General features: G+C 52.8%; 2 protein-coding genes across 2 annotated transcripts; one reads left to right on the forward strand and one right to left on the reverse strand.

The window, feature by feature from the left end:
* Positions 1–374: 374 nt before the first annotated feature.
* LOC131094386 (zinc finger protein 3-like) lies at positions 375–1,307 on the reverse strand. Its single transcript, XM_058041980.1, has 2 exons — positions 1,245–1,307; positions 375–830 (listed from the first exon to the last, which is right to left on the reverse strand). The coding sequence occupies exons 1-2, from the start codon at positions 1,305–1,307 to the stop codon at positions 375–377; spliced, it is 519 nt and encodes a 172-aa protein (XP_057897963.1).
* Positions 1,308–10,078: 8,771 nt separating this feature from the next.
* Positions 10,079–10,650, forward strand: LOC131094575 (zinc finger protein 883-like; the record flags this gene model as incomplete). The annotated part of the gene is made up of 1 exon (XM_058042232.1): positions 10,079–10,650. A coding segment is annotated over one exon (507 nt), but the record flags the coding sequence as incomplete, so codon positions are not given.
* Between the last annotated feature and the right edge of the window lie 5,020 nt (positions 10,651–15,670).

Here is a 15,670-nt window from a genome sequence, read left to right on the forward strand (position 1 = left end):
ACCTGAGGTGGGAGTGAATGTATTGACAGGGCCATGGCCAGACCCTCATGTTCGTCAATCCCACATCTTGTCACTGGGAGGGGCAGGACAAGGGTCAGGTGTCTTCCCAGCATGGATAACAGGGAAAATGGATCCCCAGGGCTCTTCCCAATATGGGTCTTCCAATGGGGGATAAAGCTGGAACTGGGCATGAAGCCCTTCTGCAGTGAGGGCAGTTGCAGGGCTTCCCTTACTGGTGCTTCCGTTGGTGTGCGGTCAAGTCAGAGCTCTGGGTGAAGCTCTTCCCACACTGGGAACGCTGATATGGCCTCTCCCCAGTGTGGATGTGCCAGTGCCTGATGAGGGTGAAGTTTTGCTTGAAGCCCTTTCCACAGTCAGGACAGTGGAATGTGCCTCTTGCCAGTGTGAATCCGCTCATGCAGGAGGAAATTTGAGCTGGTCTTAAACCTCTTCCCACACAGGGGACACTTGTAGGGCCTCTCCCCAGTGTGGATGCGCTTGTGCCTGATGAGGAGGGAGTTGCGCTTGAAGCCCTTCCCGCACTCAGGGCAGAGGAAGGGCCTCTCCTGTGTGTGAATAGGGTGGGGCCTGAGGAGATTGGAGCTGATGTGAAACCTCTTCTGGCACTCGGGACGCTCGTAGGGCTTCTCCCCAGTGTGGATGCGTTGGTGGGTCACAAGGGTGGAGCTGCAGCTGAAGCCCTTCCCACATTCCCCACACTCATAGGTCCATTCCCCCGTGTGGATCATCTGGTGGCTGATCAGGGTGCTGCTCTGCCTGAAGTTCTTCCCACACTCCAAGCACTTGTAGCACTTCTCCCCATCATTAAGCTCCTCATGGACCACCAGCTCTGAGCTCTGTCTGAAGCTCTGTCCACCTTCCTGGCTCAGGGAGGGTCTTTCCTCCACAGAGCATCCTGGACTGGGTTTGCAGCCCCTCCTCCTGTGGGATCTCTGGGGATTTTCCTCCCCGTTGGATTCCTGTGCCCTGGAGTCACTCATAACGGCCTTTTCCGTGAGGTTCTGCTGTGGGGATTTATCCTCTCTGGTCCAAATCCTCAGCTTCTGGTCTGGGGGAGGAAGGATAAGGAGAGGATGGGATTTGCCTCCGTGCCAGAGGGAAGGAGAAGGAGATCCCCGCAGTGCATCACCAGAAGGACGGTATTGGTAGCAGGGCTGTCCTGCAGCTGGGGGCCATGCTGGGCTGGGCGATGGAGCAGGAGAGAGGGGGAAAGGAGCACTGACTTGCTCCTCACCATCCTGGGTGTCCAGGGGATCCTTCCTGTTCCTCACAGCCTCCTTACCCATCTGGCAAAAGTTTGGGGATGGAAAATCCTGTTTTGGGAGAATACCAAGGGATGAGCGCATTGAGTTTTTTACTGGTTTGAAGGCAAACCTGGGGGAGGGTCTAAGCCAGAATTGCAATTCAAAACCAAAATTTAGATCAAGGCAATGGTACAGAAACACTGCCTTAAACTGACAGAGTCAGGATATAACCTGACACCCTGTTGGTCAGGGTGGTGGCTGCAGTCCCAATAAATGGTGGCTGCAGTCCTGTTGGAGTGATGAAGGTGATTCTGTCGAAGCAGTGATCCTGAAGAAGGTTCTGGTCTTCCTCTGAAGGTACAGTAGTGGTTATGGAGCTCTTGTCCTCTGGGAATCCAGTAGGCAAGGTGAGCTTCTCCTGCTGTTGAAATCCTCAGCTTATATCCAGGTGGGAATGCTTGGATCCTCCCCAGGGCAGAGCATCCCACAATGGGAGGATGGAATTTTATCAGTCCTGCAGTGACACTCAATGGCCCATTCACAGAAGATATCTCCCCTGGAGGGCATTATCAGGGGTGAATCATGGAAGAGATAAAGAACATTTCCCCACCTGTTTATAGCAGTTGATGAAGATGGGGATTGAAAACATGCATTTGGTTAGATCTTACATTGCAACCTGACACAGTGGGGTAATCCCTGCTCAGGGGGTGAACACCACCCCCTTACCCAAACTGGCTCAAGTGTAAAACCCCCACCCTGGGAAGGCCACACACACAGAGGAGGCAACATCACACTTGCCTGCTCTAGGGGAGGTCTCTGTCCCTTGTCACTCCTTTGCTCTCTCATCTTTTCTCTTTCTTCCCATCTTTCTACCTCACATTTACTGTTCAATCAAATCCATTTTGGATTTGGTCTTGTTAGCACCTTAATTGGGGCAGATGCATCTCTCTAACAATTTTCTTCACAATATTGCCATATTATTTTGGCACAGTGAGTTTAGGCACTGTTCTCTGACCCCAAGTGCCTTTGACAACAGCATGGTTCCCTCCACTGAGGACGTTGTTGTTCTTTCTGGAAGAACTCTTGCAAACTTGGACACAGTCCCTCCTTCCTCCTGGGGAGCTTATGGAGCTTATAAAAGCTTTATTTCTTTATGGGAGAAATGATGACGAAAATGGCTTTTATGGGTGGCCAGTGTAAAGAAAATAATTTGCTGTCTTTCCTTATAAAGTTGTTAAAATCACTGGAGGAAACGGAGCAAATGTTACCAGTGAGACTGACAAGGTTCATTCACCCCATGATGAGGAACACAAGGCGGCTAAAAGTCCCACAAGAAGCCCAGCTCAAGTAGCTAAATTTCTGAGTAAGTCCTGAATTCCCAGGCTTGGGGGCTTTACCAAATGTGACAATCATTTTTCTCTGTGTCTTTGTGACAGCATCACAGAGCTTTCCCTTCCTTTTCATAATCTGTATTGGGCCAAATTTCCACTTTCCTTTTATCGGAACCTGCCAGCAGCTGAGCTGGAGCTGTGCAGGAAGCAATGAATATTGGAATTGCCACATCACTGCTTGGATTGTCAGTTTATTCATGTTTGGGATTTGTTTGCGCTTTCATCACAAGTTACTTGTGGGAAGAGGATATATTCATCAAAGTGATTTATGCAGAGTCAAATTTGATTTCTGCCAAGGTTATTTTGTCCAGTGCCCAGAGGATGCTCAAGGGGTCTCTGTGCCTCTCGTCCTGGGGGATGCGGGGGATGCTTGGGAGGGGTTTGGGGGTGTTTTTCCTGTCCCTGTCACCCCAGGGCATTCCCCAGGGGGTCTCCATCATTTTCACCCAGGGAATGCTTGGGGGTTCTCCCTCCCTCTCATACCCTGTGCCAGGGGATGTCTGGGGCAGTCTCTGTCCCTCTCAGCCCAGGGGATGCTCGGGGGTCTCTGTCCCCTCACCCTGGGGGATGCTCGGGGGTCTCCATCCCTCTGGCCTCAGGGAATGCCTGTGTAAGTCTGGGCACCAGGCACTCTGTGTCCCTCTCACCACTGAGGGTGCTCGGGGCTGGGGGGGCTCTCTGACCTTCTCACACTTGGGAGGCCTGGGGGTGGGGTCTCTGTCCCTCTCAGCACTGGTGTGACCCCACCCAAACATCATCGGGGTCAGAGGGACAGAGACACACCCAAAGCCCCAGAAGGGCTTAACCTGGGATTTGGTTTGGGGCTGAGGATTTAGGAAGGGGCTGGAATTGGGGCTGGGCTTGGAGTTGGGGCTGAGATTTGGATTAGAGCTGGGATTGGGGTTAAGGCTAGACATGGGATTGGCTTTAGGGCTGGAGTTGGGATTGGGTCTGGGGCTAGACAAGTCTGGCACTGGGATGTGATTAAATACAGAACTGTGAGTGTGTCTAAACATGGAGTGAGATTGAGACCAGGATCAGGGTCAGGTTTGGGACTGAGCTCACCCAGAGCAGGACAGGGGGGATGTCACTGCAGGATGTCCCTGGCGTTGTCCCAGCCCTCCTCAGGCACCTCCAAACATGAGGGGCAGCTGGGTGCCCCAAGATCCAGGTGCTCCCATGCTGCCCCTCAATACCAGGCAAGCATTTCCTGAGGGCAGCCCTGACTGTGACCCCTGGAGCTCTGGGATCAGCCCTCACATCCCTGTGGGAGCAGCAGCAGACAGGATGAGAGATTCCCCCGCCCAGTTTTTCCTGTGGAAGGGTGAAGTCCAGCTGCCCTTTCCTTCTGGTGTCTCCTCCTCTCCTCAGCTGAGGATGTCAAACTCCCCAGGAGCAGGAAAATCCCCATTCCCTGTTTGTTTGTGGCTGCAGCCTGGAACATCCACCCAGAATGAAGGACTTTCTGACAGCCCTGGTGAATGACACTGGCAAGAGGTTTGTGAGAAGGGGAAGAAATTGTATTTTGATAGTAAAAAAAAGGTGCAAAATTATGCCTTTCTGTTATATTCCTTTTCAGTCAGTTCTGGTCTGTTTTTAGAGTGCCACCTTCTCACCTGATTGTGTTTGTGCCCTCTTTTCTCTCCTGCCTCTCTTTCCCTGCTGTTTCTCTCTCAGTGTCTCCCTTGACCCAGGGCAGCTCACACCAAAGACCGTGCCCGGATTTAATTCCCAATTCAGGAGCTACAACAACCATGGGGGAAGTTATGAAGGCTCGCAGTGAAATGCCACTGTAAGATCTTGTTCCACTTGGCTTTTGGCTCCTTCTTGACAGCTTTGCCCTCAAGGGCAGGAACATATTTCATAGCTGAGAACTGGAATTCCAGACCCTGGCAGTGTGTGCCGTGGATCCCAGAGGGGCATTCCCGAGGCTCCCAGGGTGCTGCTCCTGCCGTGCCTCCCAAGGAGCTTCTCTCCCAAGGGGAGAAGATCCAGCAGCTCTGTGGGCTCCCAGAGCACACAGCAAAGGTAGCTTTGATGGACATTTTCCAGGGACTGGGGTGGAAAGGGACCCTGTCCATGGATTACGACCCCGCGAGGGAGAGACGCCTCTGCCCCAGTGAAGGAGCGAATGAAAGCGTGGGAAAGCAACCGACGATTATTGAGCGTGGACTGAACGGAACAAGAAATGGGGAGGAGAAAGAGAGAGAAAGAAAGCGGGAAGAGGTCTCAAAGAGAGAAAGAAAAAGGAAAGAGGATTCAGAGACCAGAAAGAAACAGGAAAAGGCTCCCGCCCGGACTCCGCAGCTCCTAGGCACACCCGCAGGGCGTAGCGCCTTTTACAATTCCAGCCAATCAGAGGACGCGCTAAACAATTTCCAGCCAACCAGAGCATTTTTCTCTGATGACTCACCGGTTGCCAGGCGGGCCCGCAGAGCCCCGCGGCCCCGGAGCGGAATTTAGGGCTCGGGCCGGGGGACGGATCCGCCCGGGGGGGGTCCCCGAGCCCCCTGCCCAGCCCTGGGGCCGATCGGGGGCTCCCCCAGCCAGCAGCCGGAGCTGCGGGGCCGCGGGGCAGAGGGGAGGGAAAGGGGGGTCCGGGCTGGGAGCGGAGGAAATGCGGAGGAAGAGGAGGGAGAGGAGGAGCAGGAGCGGGAGAATCGCGGCGCTCGCAGCGCCCGCACGCCGAGCCTGCAGCACCCCCTGCCCCGGGAGCATCGCCCCCAGCCCCGAGCCGCAGGTGAGGGCGGAGGCCGAGCTCGCCCCGGCTCCAGCCCGGGGTCTCCGGGAGGATTTTTGGAGAGTGTTCGGAGCCGGCAGATCCCGGACTCGAGCCCCGGATATCTCCGGGCTCCCCAAGAGGAGCTTTTTCGGGGGGAGAGCAGCCGCGATCGCCCCTCGGGAGGGTTCCAGGGGTCCACGTGGGGATGGCCCGGTACCGACAGGGCGGGACATTGGTTTTGGGGATCCCCGTGAGAGCCTGGGCTGTGGAACGGGGGACCCCCGGGGCGGGGAGAGGGGAAGGGGCGATACCGGAGCTGGGGGACCCCCGGCAGACCGGAGATGAGGCGGGGACGGGAGCCCCTGACCCTGACAGGGGTGTCCTGGGATGACTTCATGATGCTCGTACCCCCATCGGTCTGTTTAGCCCAGAAATGAGTTCTGTGCCTTTAAGGCTGGTTCTGAGAGCGAAGGGGAGGAGGAAGAGCAGTAGTTTGTTTTCATACACTGCACTCACTCCTCCACATTCCAGCTGCTGGATGGACAGAGAGCAGGACAGAGCTGTCCTTTGCTTTTAGTTAGTTTTTAGCTCGCTGAGGCAGAGAAGTTCCCTGGACTGTGGTTTTTCTTTTTCTTTGGAGCTGTTTAAATCTGCTCTGCACTGAACAGCCAGAACACCACCGGCAGCTCGCACCTGTGGCCCACCTGGCTGAGCCTGGGCCGAGGCAGTTCCAGTGCTGGAGGGACTGAAAAGAGACTGATAAGAGACTGATAAGACACTGAGTGCACGGAGCTACAACCCAAGGAGGGACTTTCGGAGTTTGTAATCTACTTTGGAGCAGCAGGAGATTTTATTGCTTAATATTGTTCAATTTTTGTGCTGGTAAATGCTTTGCCTGTAGAATAAGGTTTTTTTCCACTTTTCTCCCCGGAAATATTTTCTGGGACTGGCTGAGGGTGGGGCTGATGAATCGGCATTCTAGAGGAAACTCCTTTTGGAGGGTTTCAACCGATTTTGCCCTAAACAAGGACAGGGTGGTGGAAAGAAAGGGGAACCCCAAGTGGCTGGATTGAGAGGAGGCTGGAGAGGGGGACCTTGGGACCCCAGAACCTCCCAAAATCCAAAAGCAGGACCCTGGAGAGGGGGGATCCCCAGGACCCATGGGATCCCCACCAGCCCTGAGATGGGGGACCAACCATAACCCAAGAGGGGTGAGACTGGAAATGGGAAACTCCTGGTGGGTTTTTTGATTCACTCTTGATTTTTTACATCAGGTGACTTCTAGAAATGGACGTGGGTGGGAGGAATCCCCAACGCAAGGCATTCACAGCTTGTTTTTCCCCAAACAAGGATTTTCCCCAAACCTTCCCACCGTAACATTCTCCCTGTCCCACTCTGGGTGAGCTCAGTCCCAAACCTGACCCTGATCCTGGTCTCAATCTCACTCCATGTTTAGACACACTCATAGTTCTGTATTTAATCTCATCCCAGTGCCAGTCTCTCTAGCCCCAGCCCCAATCCCAATCCCAGCCCTAAAGCCAATCCCATGTCTAGCCTTAACCCCAATCCCATCGCTAATCTGAATCTCAGCCCCAACTCCAAGCCCAGCCCCAATTCCAGCCCCTTCCTAAATCCTCAGCCCCAGACCAAATCCCAGGTTCAGCCCTTCTGGGGGTTTGGGGGTGTCTCTGTCCCTCTGAGCCCGATGATGTTTGGGTGGGGTCACACCAGTGCTGAGAGGGACAGAGACCCCCCCGGCCTCCCCAGGTGTGAGAAGGTCGGAGAGCCCCCCCAGCCCTGAGCACCCTCAGCACTGAGAGGGACACAGAGGCCCTGGTCCCCAGCCCTGCACAGGCATTGCCTGAGGCCAGAGGGATGGAGACCCCCTGAGCATCCCCTGGGCTGAGAGGGACAGAGAGCCCTGAGCATCCCCCTGGCACAGGGTATGAGAGGGAGGGAGACCCCCCAGGCATTCCCTGGATGAAAATGATGGAGACCCCCTGGGGAATGGCCTGAGGTGACAGGGACAGGGACACTCCTGGGGGAATGCCCTGGGGTGACAGGGACAGGGACAAGCCCCCCAAACCCCTGCCAAGCATCCCCCAGGGCGAGAGGCACAGAGACCCCTCGAGCATCCCCTGGGCACTGGACAAAATAATTTCGCAGACATCAAACTTGACTCTGCATAAATCACTTTGATGAATATTTGATTTTCCCACAAGTCAGATGTGATGAAAATGCAAATAAATCCCAAACATTAATAAACTGACTGTACAAGCAATTTTTGACAATTTCAAGTTCCACTGGTTCCTGCACAGCTCCAGCTCAGCTGCTAGCACATTCTGATAAAAGTGTGAATTCAGCCTAATATAGACATCATAAAAAGGAAAGGAAACTCTTTGTAGCTGTCACAAAGGCGACAGGGATGAAGAGAAAAATGATTCTCACATTTCGCAAAGCACTCAAGCATGGGAATTCAGGAGTTATTTGGGAATTTAGCTACTTGAGCTGAGCTTCTTGTAGGACTTTTAGCAGCGTTATGTTCCTCACCATGGGGTGAATGAACCTTGTCAGTCTCGCTGGTATCATTTGCTCCCTTTCCTCCTGTGATTTTAAAAAACATTTCAAGGAAGGATGTCACAGACATTTTTTCATAAAATCCTCTGTTTTACGACTTGTCCTTTCTGGGAAGCTGAGGACCCAGAAGAAAAATGCAAACAATAATTATCTGCTGATGTGGAATGTAACAGGACCATCTGTGATTGGTCTTCTGTGAGTGTTTGGATTTGCTGACCACTCACGGGAGAGTTGGTCCTTGCTTTCTGCTGGACACAGAACTTTGTTATTAATTCTTTTCTTTCTATTCTTAGCTTAGCAAGCCTCTGCAACTTTTCTCTTTATTCCTTTTAGTATAGTTATAATGTATTATATATCATATATCAATAAATCCAGCCTTCTGATCATGAAGCAAGATTCTCGTCCACTTCTCTCACCCTGAAGACCTTCTTTAGGTCGCTGTAATAGAAGGACAACAAAATATTTTCTTTACACTCCAGGCCCACAAAGGCAATTTACCTCATCAGTTCTCCCATAAGTCACTCAGAGGAAGCTGCAGCCCAGTTTCAAAGAGCTCCTCCAGAGAGAACCACAAGCGCCTCAGAGGAGGGAACCATGCTGTTGTCAAAGGCACTTGGGGTCAGAGAACAGTGCCTAAACTCACTGTGCCAAAATAATTTCACAGTCTGGTGAGTCTGGTTAAGAAAAGTGTTAGATTCCTCTGCCCCAATTAAGGTGACAATGAGACCAAACCCAAAATGAATTTTATTGAACAGTAAATGGGAAAGAAAAAGGGGGACAGGAAGGGAATGACAGGAAAAAGAGCCCTCCCCAGGGGCAGGGTAAGTGTGACATTGTCCCCTGTGTCTGTGGCCTTCCCAGGGTGGGGTTTTACACCTAAGCCAGTTTGGGTAAGGGGGATGGTGTTCACGCCCTGAGCAGGGATTACCCCACTGTTTCAGGTTGCCATGCAAGATGTAACCAAGTGCATGTTTTCAATCCCCACCTTCAGCAACTGCTATAAACAGGTGGGGCAGTGTTCTTTATCTCTTCCATGACTCACCCGTGATAACACCCTCCAGGGGAGATATCTTCTGTGAATGGGCCATTGAGTGTCACTGCAGGACTGATAAAATTCCATCCTCCCATTGTGGGATGCTCCGCCCAGGGGGAGGATCCAAGCATTCCTACCTGGATATAAGCTGAGACTTGCCACACCAGGAGCAGCTTGCCTACTGGATTGCCAGAGGACAAGAGCTCCATAACCACCACTGGACCTCCAAAGGAAGACCAGACCCTTCTACAGGATCACTGCTTCGACAGAATCACCTTCATCTCTCCAACAGGACTGCAGCCACCATTTACTGGGACAGCTGCCACCACCCTGACCAACAGGGTGTCAGGTTATATCCTGACTTTGTCAGTTTAAGGCAGTGTTTCTGTATCATTGCCTTGATCTTAGTGTTCTTTTAAATTGTCATTCTGGTTAAGACCCTCCCCAGGTTTGCCTTCAAACCAGTACAAAAGACAATGCGCGCACCATTTTTTTTCTTCCCAAACCAGGATTTTCCATTCCCAAACCTTGATTGGATGGAGAAGGATGCTGTGAGGAAGAGGAAGGAGCCCCGGGACACCCAGAAAGGTGAGGAGGAAGTCAGTTCCTATTTCCCCCTCTCTCCTGCTCCATCTCCCAGCCCAGCACAGGCCCCGGCTGCAGGACAACTCTGCTGCCAGCCCTGTCCTGCTGGGGATGCCCTGGAGGGATCTCCTTCCCCTTCCCTCTGGCACGGAGCCAAATCCCATCCTCTCCTTGTCCTTCCTTCCCCAGGGAAGGAACTGAGGATGGAGGCCAGGGAGGAAAAATCTGCATGGCAGAACCTCGTGAAAGAGACCGTTTTGAGTGATTCTAGCACACAAGAATCCAACAGGGAAGAAAAACCTCAGGAATCCCCCATGAGGAGGGGCTCCAAACCCAGCCCAGGGTGCTCTGAAGAAGAAAGAGCCACCCTGAGTGAGGAAGGTGGGCAGACCTTCAGCCAGAGTTCAGAGCTGGTGGTCCATAAAAAGCTTCCCACAAGTGCTTGCAGTGTGGGAAGAAATTTAGGTGGAGCTCCCACCTGATCAGCCACCAGATGATCCACACTGGGGAATGGCCCTACGAGTGTGGGGAGTGTGGGAAGGGCTTCAGCTACAGATCCAACCTTGTGACCCACCAACGTCTCCATACTGGAGAGAGGCCCTACGAGTGTCCCCAGTGTCAGAAGAGGTTTCAGAGCAGCTCCAATCTCCTCCAGCACCACCGGATTCACACCGAGGAGAGGCCCTTCCTCTGCCCTGAGTGCGGGAAGGGCTTCAAGCACAACTCCAACCTCATCAAGCACCGGCGCATCCATACTGGGGAGAGGCCCTACCAGTGCGCCACATGTGGGAAGAGGTTTCAGACAAGCTCCCATCTCCTCCTGCATGACCGGATTCACACGGATGAGAGGCCCTTCCACTGCCCCGACTGTGGGAAGGGTTTCAAGCACAACTCCACCCTCATCACCCACCGACGCATCCACACAGGGGAGAGGCCCTACGAGTGTCCCCAGTGTGAGAAAAGCTTCACCAGTAGCTCTCACTTGACCAGACACCAACGGAGCCACCAGTAAGGGAAGCCCTGCAAATGCCAAAAATGCAGGAACAGCTTCATGCACCACTCCAGCTTCATCCCCCATGGGAGAACCCACATTGGGAAGAACCCACATTGGGAAGAACCCTGGTGAACCAGTTTCCCTGTGGTCTATGCTGGAAAGACACCTGTCCCTTTTCCTGCCCTTGCCAAAGACATGATGTGGGATGGAAGAACATGAGAGTCTGGCCATGGCCATGTCACTACATTCACTCGCACATCAGAACATTGCCAGGGGCAGGAAAGGGACTCTCTGTCTCTCCCTGAGGAGAAGGGTGTCCTTTCCAGACAGGGGAAATTGTGGCCAGGAAGAGCCTGTTGTTGATGTATTAGTTTTCCCAGTAAACTGTTTCATTTATCCCTTCTGTTATCAATATCATTTCAGTTTCTGTTTGTTCCTTATCTCATTGTTGTTCCCAATAAATTGTTCTTATCCCAGCCTGGGATCTTTGCCTTTTGTGCTTTCCATGGAAGGCGGGAGGGCAGCGAGGGCAGCGCGGTTTTAGCGGGGGCAGGAAATTGGGGAATCCCATTTCTGAACCCTGGCGCCGGGAAACCGAGCATCCCAGCTGGTCCCAGCCCTGGTGGCCATGGCAACAGCCTTGGGAGTGGGTCCCTGGCTGGGGCTGTAGGAACCTCTTCCCTCTGGTGCCCGGGAACAGGAGTGGAGGGAACGGCTGCAGCTGAGTCGGGGCAGGCTCAGGCTGGATGTCAGGAAAAGGTTTTTGCCCAGAGGCTGCTGGGGCCCTGCCCAGGCTCCCCAAAGAAGGGTCCCAGCTCCAGGGCTCTCTGAGCTCCAGCAGCATTTGGACAGCGCTGCCAGGCCCAGGCTGGCATTGTTGGGGTGTCCTGTGCAGGGCCAGCAGTTGCACTGGAGGATCCTGATGGGTCTCTCCCAGCTCAGCCTGTTGTGTTTTTCTGGGATCCCGTGAGCCTGGGGATGGGGCTGCCAATGGTTGCCATGGTAACGGGCTATGGCTGCAGGCCTGAGCTGGTGTCCATGGCAACCAGCTCTGGCATGGGGTCTCCATGGAGCTGCCAAGGGACTGACCATAGCAACAGGGGGCTGGTGATGGTTGCCATGGAAACTGACCATAGCAACAGAGGGTTTGTGATGGTTGCCATGGAAACTGACCATAGCAAAAGGGGGCTGGTGATGGTTCCCTGCTAAGGATCAGATTTGTCACAGGCCCTCAGAAGTGTTCCGTGGGGACATTCCAATAGTCTCCAGGCTGTTCCAGAGCTGGAATGTCCCAGGCACAGACAGGGGCTCCATGGAGACCTCCCAGGGCTTTCTGAGGATGGTAAAGAGCCCTGTGGTCAGAGGCAGTCACAGCCATTCCATGGTGACATCCCAGGGGACCTTGGGCTGCAAAGGCACCGATCTGTCAGAGGCACTCACGGGGGCTCCACGGTGACATCCCAGGAGTCCCCAGGCTGCCAAAGAGCCGGGATGTCCCAGACACTCACAGGGGTTCCTGTCATGGGCACAGTGGGAGCTTCAGCAAAAAGCTTTATTTCCTTATTGCAGAAACTCCTCCTGATACATGAGGTGCGGAAAGTACACCCAACAGCCACCATGGATCCTCAAACCCTTGCAGGGCTCCTAGACTACTAAAATTCCTTCTAAGAGAGGAGACTGGGAACAGCTGGATCCAATCCCAGCCCTAGAATTTGTCAAAGGTTAATGTGTAAAGGATTGGAGATGTGGAATTGAACTTTACCCCAATTTGTCCCACAGGATTAATGATGGAATACCAGATAAATTTATATAAATACATCTCTGATTGATTCTGATCATGATCGGACAGAAAGATTTTAACCTGAGTTATTTACTCCACAGTTGAGGATCTTTATCAATTATTAGAATATAGTGCTCTAGGAAGCAATTTTGAAGTCAACAGATTGGTCTATGACATCAGAGAGTTTGTTGTGGAAGTCACTGAGCAGCTACAGCATCATAGAGGGGATTCTGTGACATCACAGAGCAGGCTGTGGCACCATGGCATGGCTGGATGACATCAAAGAGCTGGCTGTGAGGTTCAAAGTATGTGCTGTGACATTAAAGAGTGCCAGTATGACAGCACAGAAAAGGTCTCGTGGCATCACTGAGGGGTTTGTGACATCACAAAGCTGTCTGTGACATCATAGTGTGAGGCAATAGAGCAGTCTCTGCCATCATTGAGGGTGGCTCTGTGACATCAGCAAGTGGGTTGTGACATCACTGTGTGGCTGTGTAAAATCATAGAGCAGGTTGTGACATCACAGAGACTTCTGTGACATCACAAAGCAGATGTAGCACATCATACGGTGACATCTCATAGTTAGCTGTGTGAGATCACAGGGGCTATGTGACAACCCAGAGTGGGCTGTGACATCACTGGTGGCTGTGTGACATTGCAAAAGAGCTGTGTGGCATCATAGGGGCTGTGACATCACAAGGGCAGTGTGACATCACAGGGGCTGTGTGAGGTCCCTGGGGAGGTCACTCTGCCCCGGCCCCCCTCACAGCTCCCCCCAGAGCAGTCCAACCCTGCTCGTGCACAGCGGGGTCCCCTGTCCCCCCGGGTCCCCCCGCCCCTGGCCCTGCAGCCTCCCCCAGAGGATGTTCCACAAGATCAACCCCAGAGCCTGACCCGGGGACGGGGGGCCGGGGCCCTGGGGGTGGGACAGTGGGACAGGGACCCCCTGGCAGCGTTCCCGTGTCCCCCAGGGCCAGAGCCTGGGACTGGGCTCCTTCACCCTGTTACCAACGAGGCCTTGAGAGCACTGAAAAAATCCCCAGCAAGGGAGCAGCAAAAACCAGATTTAATATTAAGGTGCAGCAGCACAAAGTTCCTTGGCAAGAGTCACTCTGCTCCTGAGTGGACAATTCAGGCACACCAAAGAAACAAAGCAGCAACAAAACCAAACAGAATCCAGGCAATCAAACCAGAAATGAGCTGAGAACTGTACCAGTGTGTGTGAGACACAAGGACAGTGAGGGCAAGGATAAAATGAATAAAGAAATTAAACCTTGACAAAGGTCAAACTTAACAGGACTTCACTGATACCTTAACCTTAACTGATACCTTCAACTCCACAATTTAGGAAAAGAACAGCACTTAACAGAATTTAACCTCACTTACAACCAATGACTTAAGGATTTATTAGTGGAATAACATTAAACAATATTCAACTTAGCTTACAACATAGTAAACTTTGCAAAAAAAAAAACCTCATAACTTAATTGTCAAGATGTAACCTTACTTACAGGCCTGACTGACTCAGCTATCCAAGGCACTCCAAGTCCTCAGAGAGCAGCATTTCTGCCACATTTCCCTAGTACAGGCACTCCCATGTACACACAGACACAAAGAGTCAGTGCAAGACACCTGTAAGAAATTCCCCTGAGGGCAGGCAATGCTCACTGTGGATCCTCTGGCATCTCCCCAGAAAAGGCCAAAGGTTTGAGCCTGGAGGAGTGGGGGGATCAGCCCAGGCTCCATCATTGTTCAGGATCCCCGAGTGCAGCAAACGGGAGAGTTCCTGGCTGGGAGAGATCCCACTCAGAGGGAGTCGCTGGCCCAGGAGAGCTCCAAGGGCTCCTTTTGGAGCGCTGTTTGCAGGGCCCCAAGAGAGGGGCTTCAGTCCCAGCAATGGTTCATCCTGGCCGCACTTGGCACCAACTTTCTTTGGCAGTGTGAGAACAGGGATGTTGTGCCACTGAGGGAACAAAAACAGTTCCTAGGGCTGCTCCTACAGAAACCAGGAGCTGGTTGGGCAGCAGCAGTGCCTGGAGCAGACAGTGTTTTTCATGAGCTGCAGAGGAGCTGAGCCCAGGGTCTGTTGGCCAAGGCCGAGGCCCAAGGAGCATTTCTCAGCTGGCAGGGCGGCCTGAGAATGGCAGGGGGGAATGCAGCAGCACAGGGCCCATGGAACCAAGGGACCATTGTGACACTGGGGCCCTGTGAGACCAAGGGACCATTGTGACACTGTGGGGCCTCATGGAATCATGGAGAGCACTGTGACATTGCTGGGCCTCATGGAACCAAGGGGATCGTGCTGACTCTGTGTGGCTCCATGGAATGATGGGATCATTGTGATACAGCAAGACCCCATGGAGGCAAAGGTCCATTGTGACATTGCAAGTCCCTATGTAATCATGGAGAGGCCATTGTGACACTTCACAGCCTCATGGAACCAAGGAGCCATTGTGACACTGTGGGGCACCATGGAGTCAAGAAGATCATTGTTACACTGAGGGGACTCATGGAATCATGGAGATCATTGTGATACTATGAGGATCCATGGAATAAACAAAGCATTGTGACACTGTGAGGCCTCATGGAACCAGTGAGACCATTGTGACCCTGGGGGTCACCACAGAACCAAGAGGAGTATTTTGATACTATGGGGCCTGATGAAACCAAGAGGCCTTTGTGACACTGCACGGCTGCATGGAGCCAAAGGTCTGTTGTGACATTGCAGGTCCTCCTGTCATCATTGGACCATTGTGAGACTGTGGAGCCAAAATGAGACCATTGTGCCACTGCAAACCTCCAGGGTCTAAAGGTCCATTGTGACATTGCAGGGCTCATGGAACAGAGGAGTCCTGTGACATTGTGGGGCCTGGGGAACCATGGAGAACATTATGACACTGCAAGGCCTCTTGGAATCAGTGGGACCATTGCGAAACTTGGGAGCCACTGTGACACTGTGGGATCCCATCGAACAAGGGGTCCATTGTGACATTTCAGGTCTTCTTGTAATCAAGGAGCCATTGTGGCAGTGTGGAGCCCCACAGAACCAAGGCACCATTGTGACACTTCAGGGCCCCATAAAAACAAAGGAATACAGTACAGGTCTGGCTGGTTTGACCTCCGAAGAGGTCAGGCTGACCTTGGCATGTTGAGGGTCTCATCCACTATTGAAACAGTGGTGCTTCATGCTTTCCTTCCTATGGAAAAGATCTGACATTCTGCTCCAGGCACGTATGGCCAGAATTGGAGTTTCACCTCCAAATTTCCTTATATCCAGGGGTTGTTCCCATAGGAATGTTGCCAAGACAAGTCTGTATGGCAGT

Source organism: Melospiza georgiana, chromosome 29 (assembly GCF_028018845.1).
Source record: "Melospiza georgiana isolate bMelGeo1 chromosome 29, bMelGeo1.pri, whole genome shotgun sequence".
Classification (NCBI taxonomy): Eukaryota; Metazoa; Chordata; class Aves; order Passeriformes; family Passerellidae; genus Melospiza; species Melospiza georgiana.

Coding starts and splice junctions, on each gene's coding strand:
- LOC131094386 (XM_058041980.1), bottom strand. CDS start 1,307: ATGGGTAAGGAGGCTGTGAGGAACAGGAAGGATCCCCTGGACACCCAG. Junction 831..1,244: donor CCCAGGATGGTGAGGAGCAA/GTCAGTGCTCCT, acceptor GTCCATGAGGAG/CTTAATGATGGGGAGAAGTG.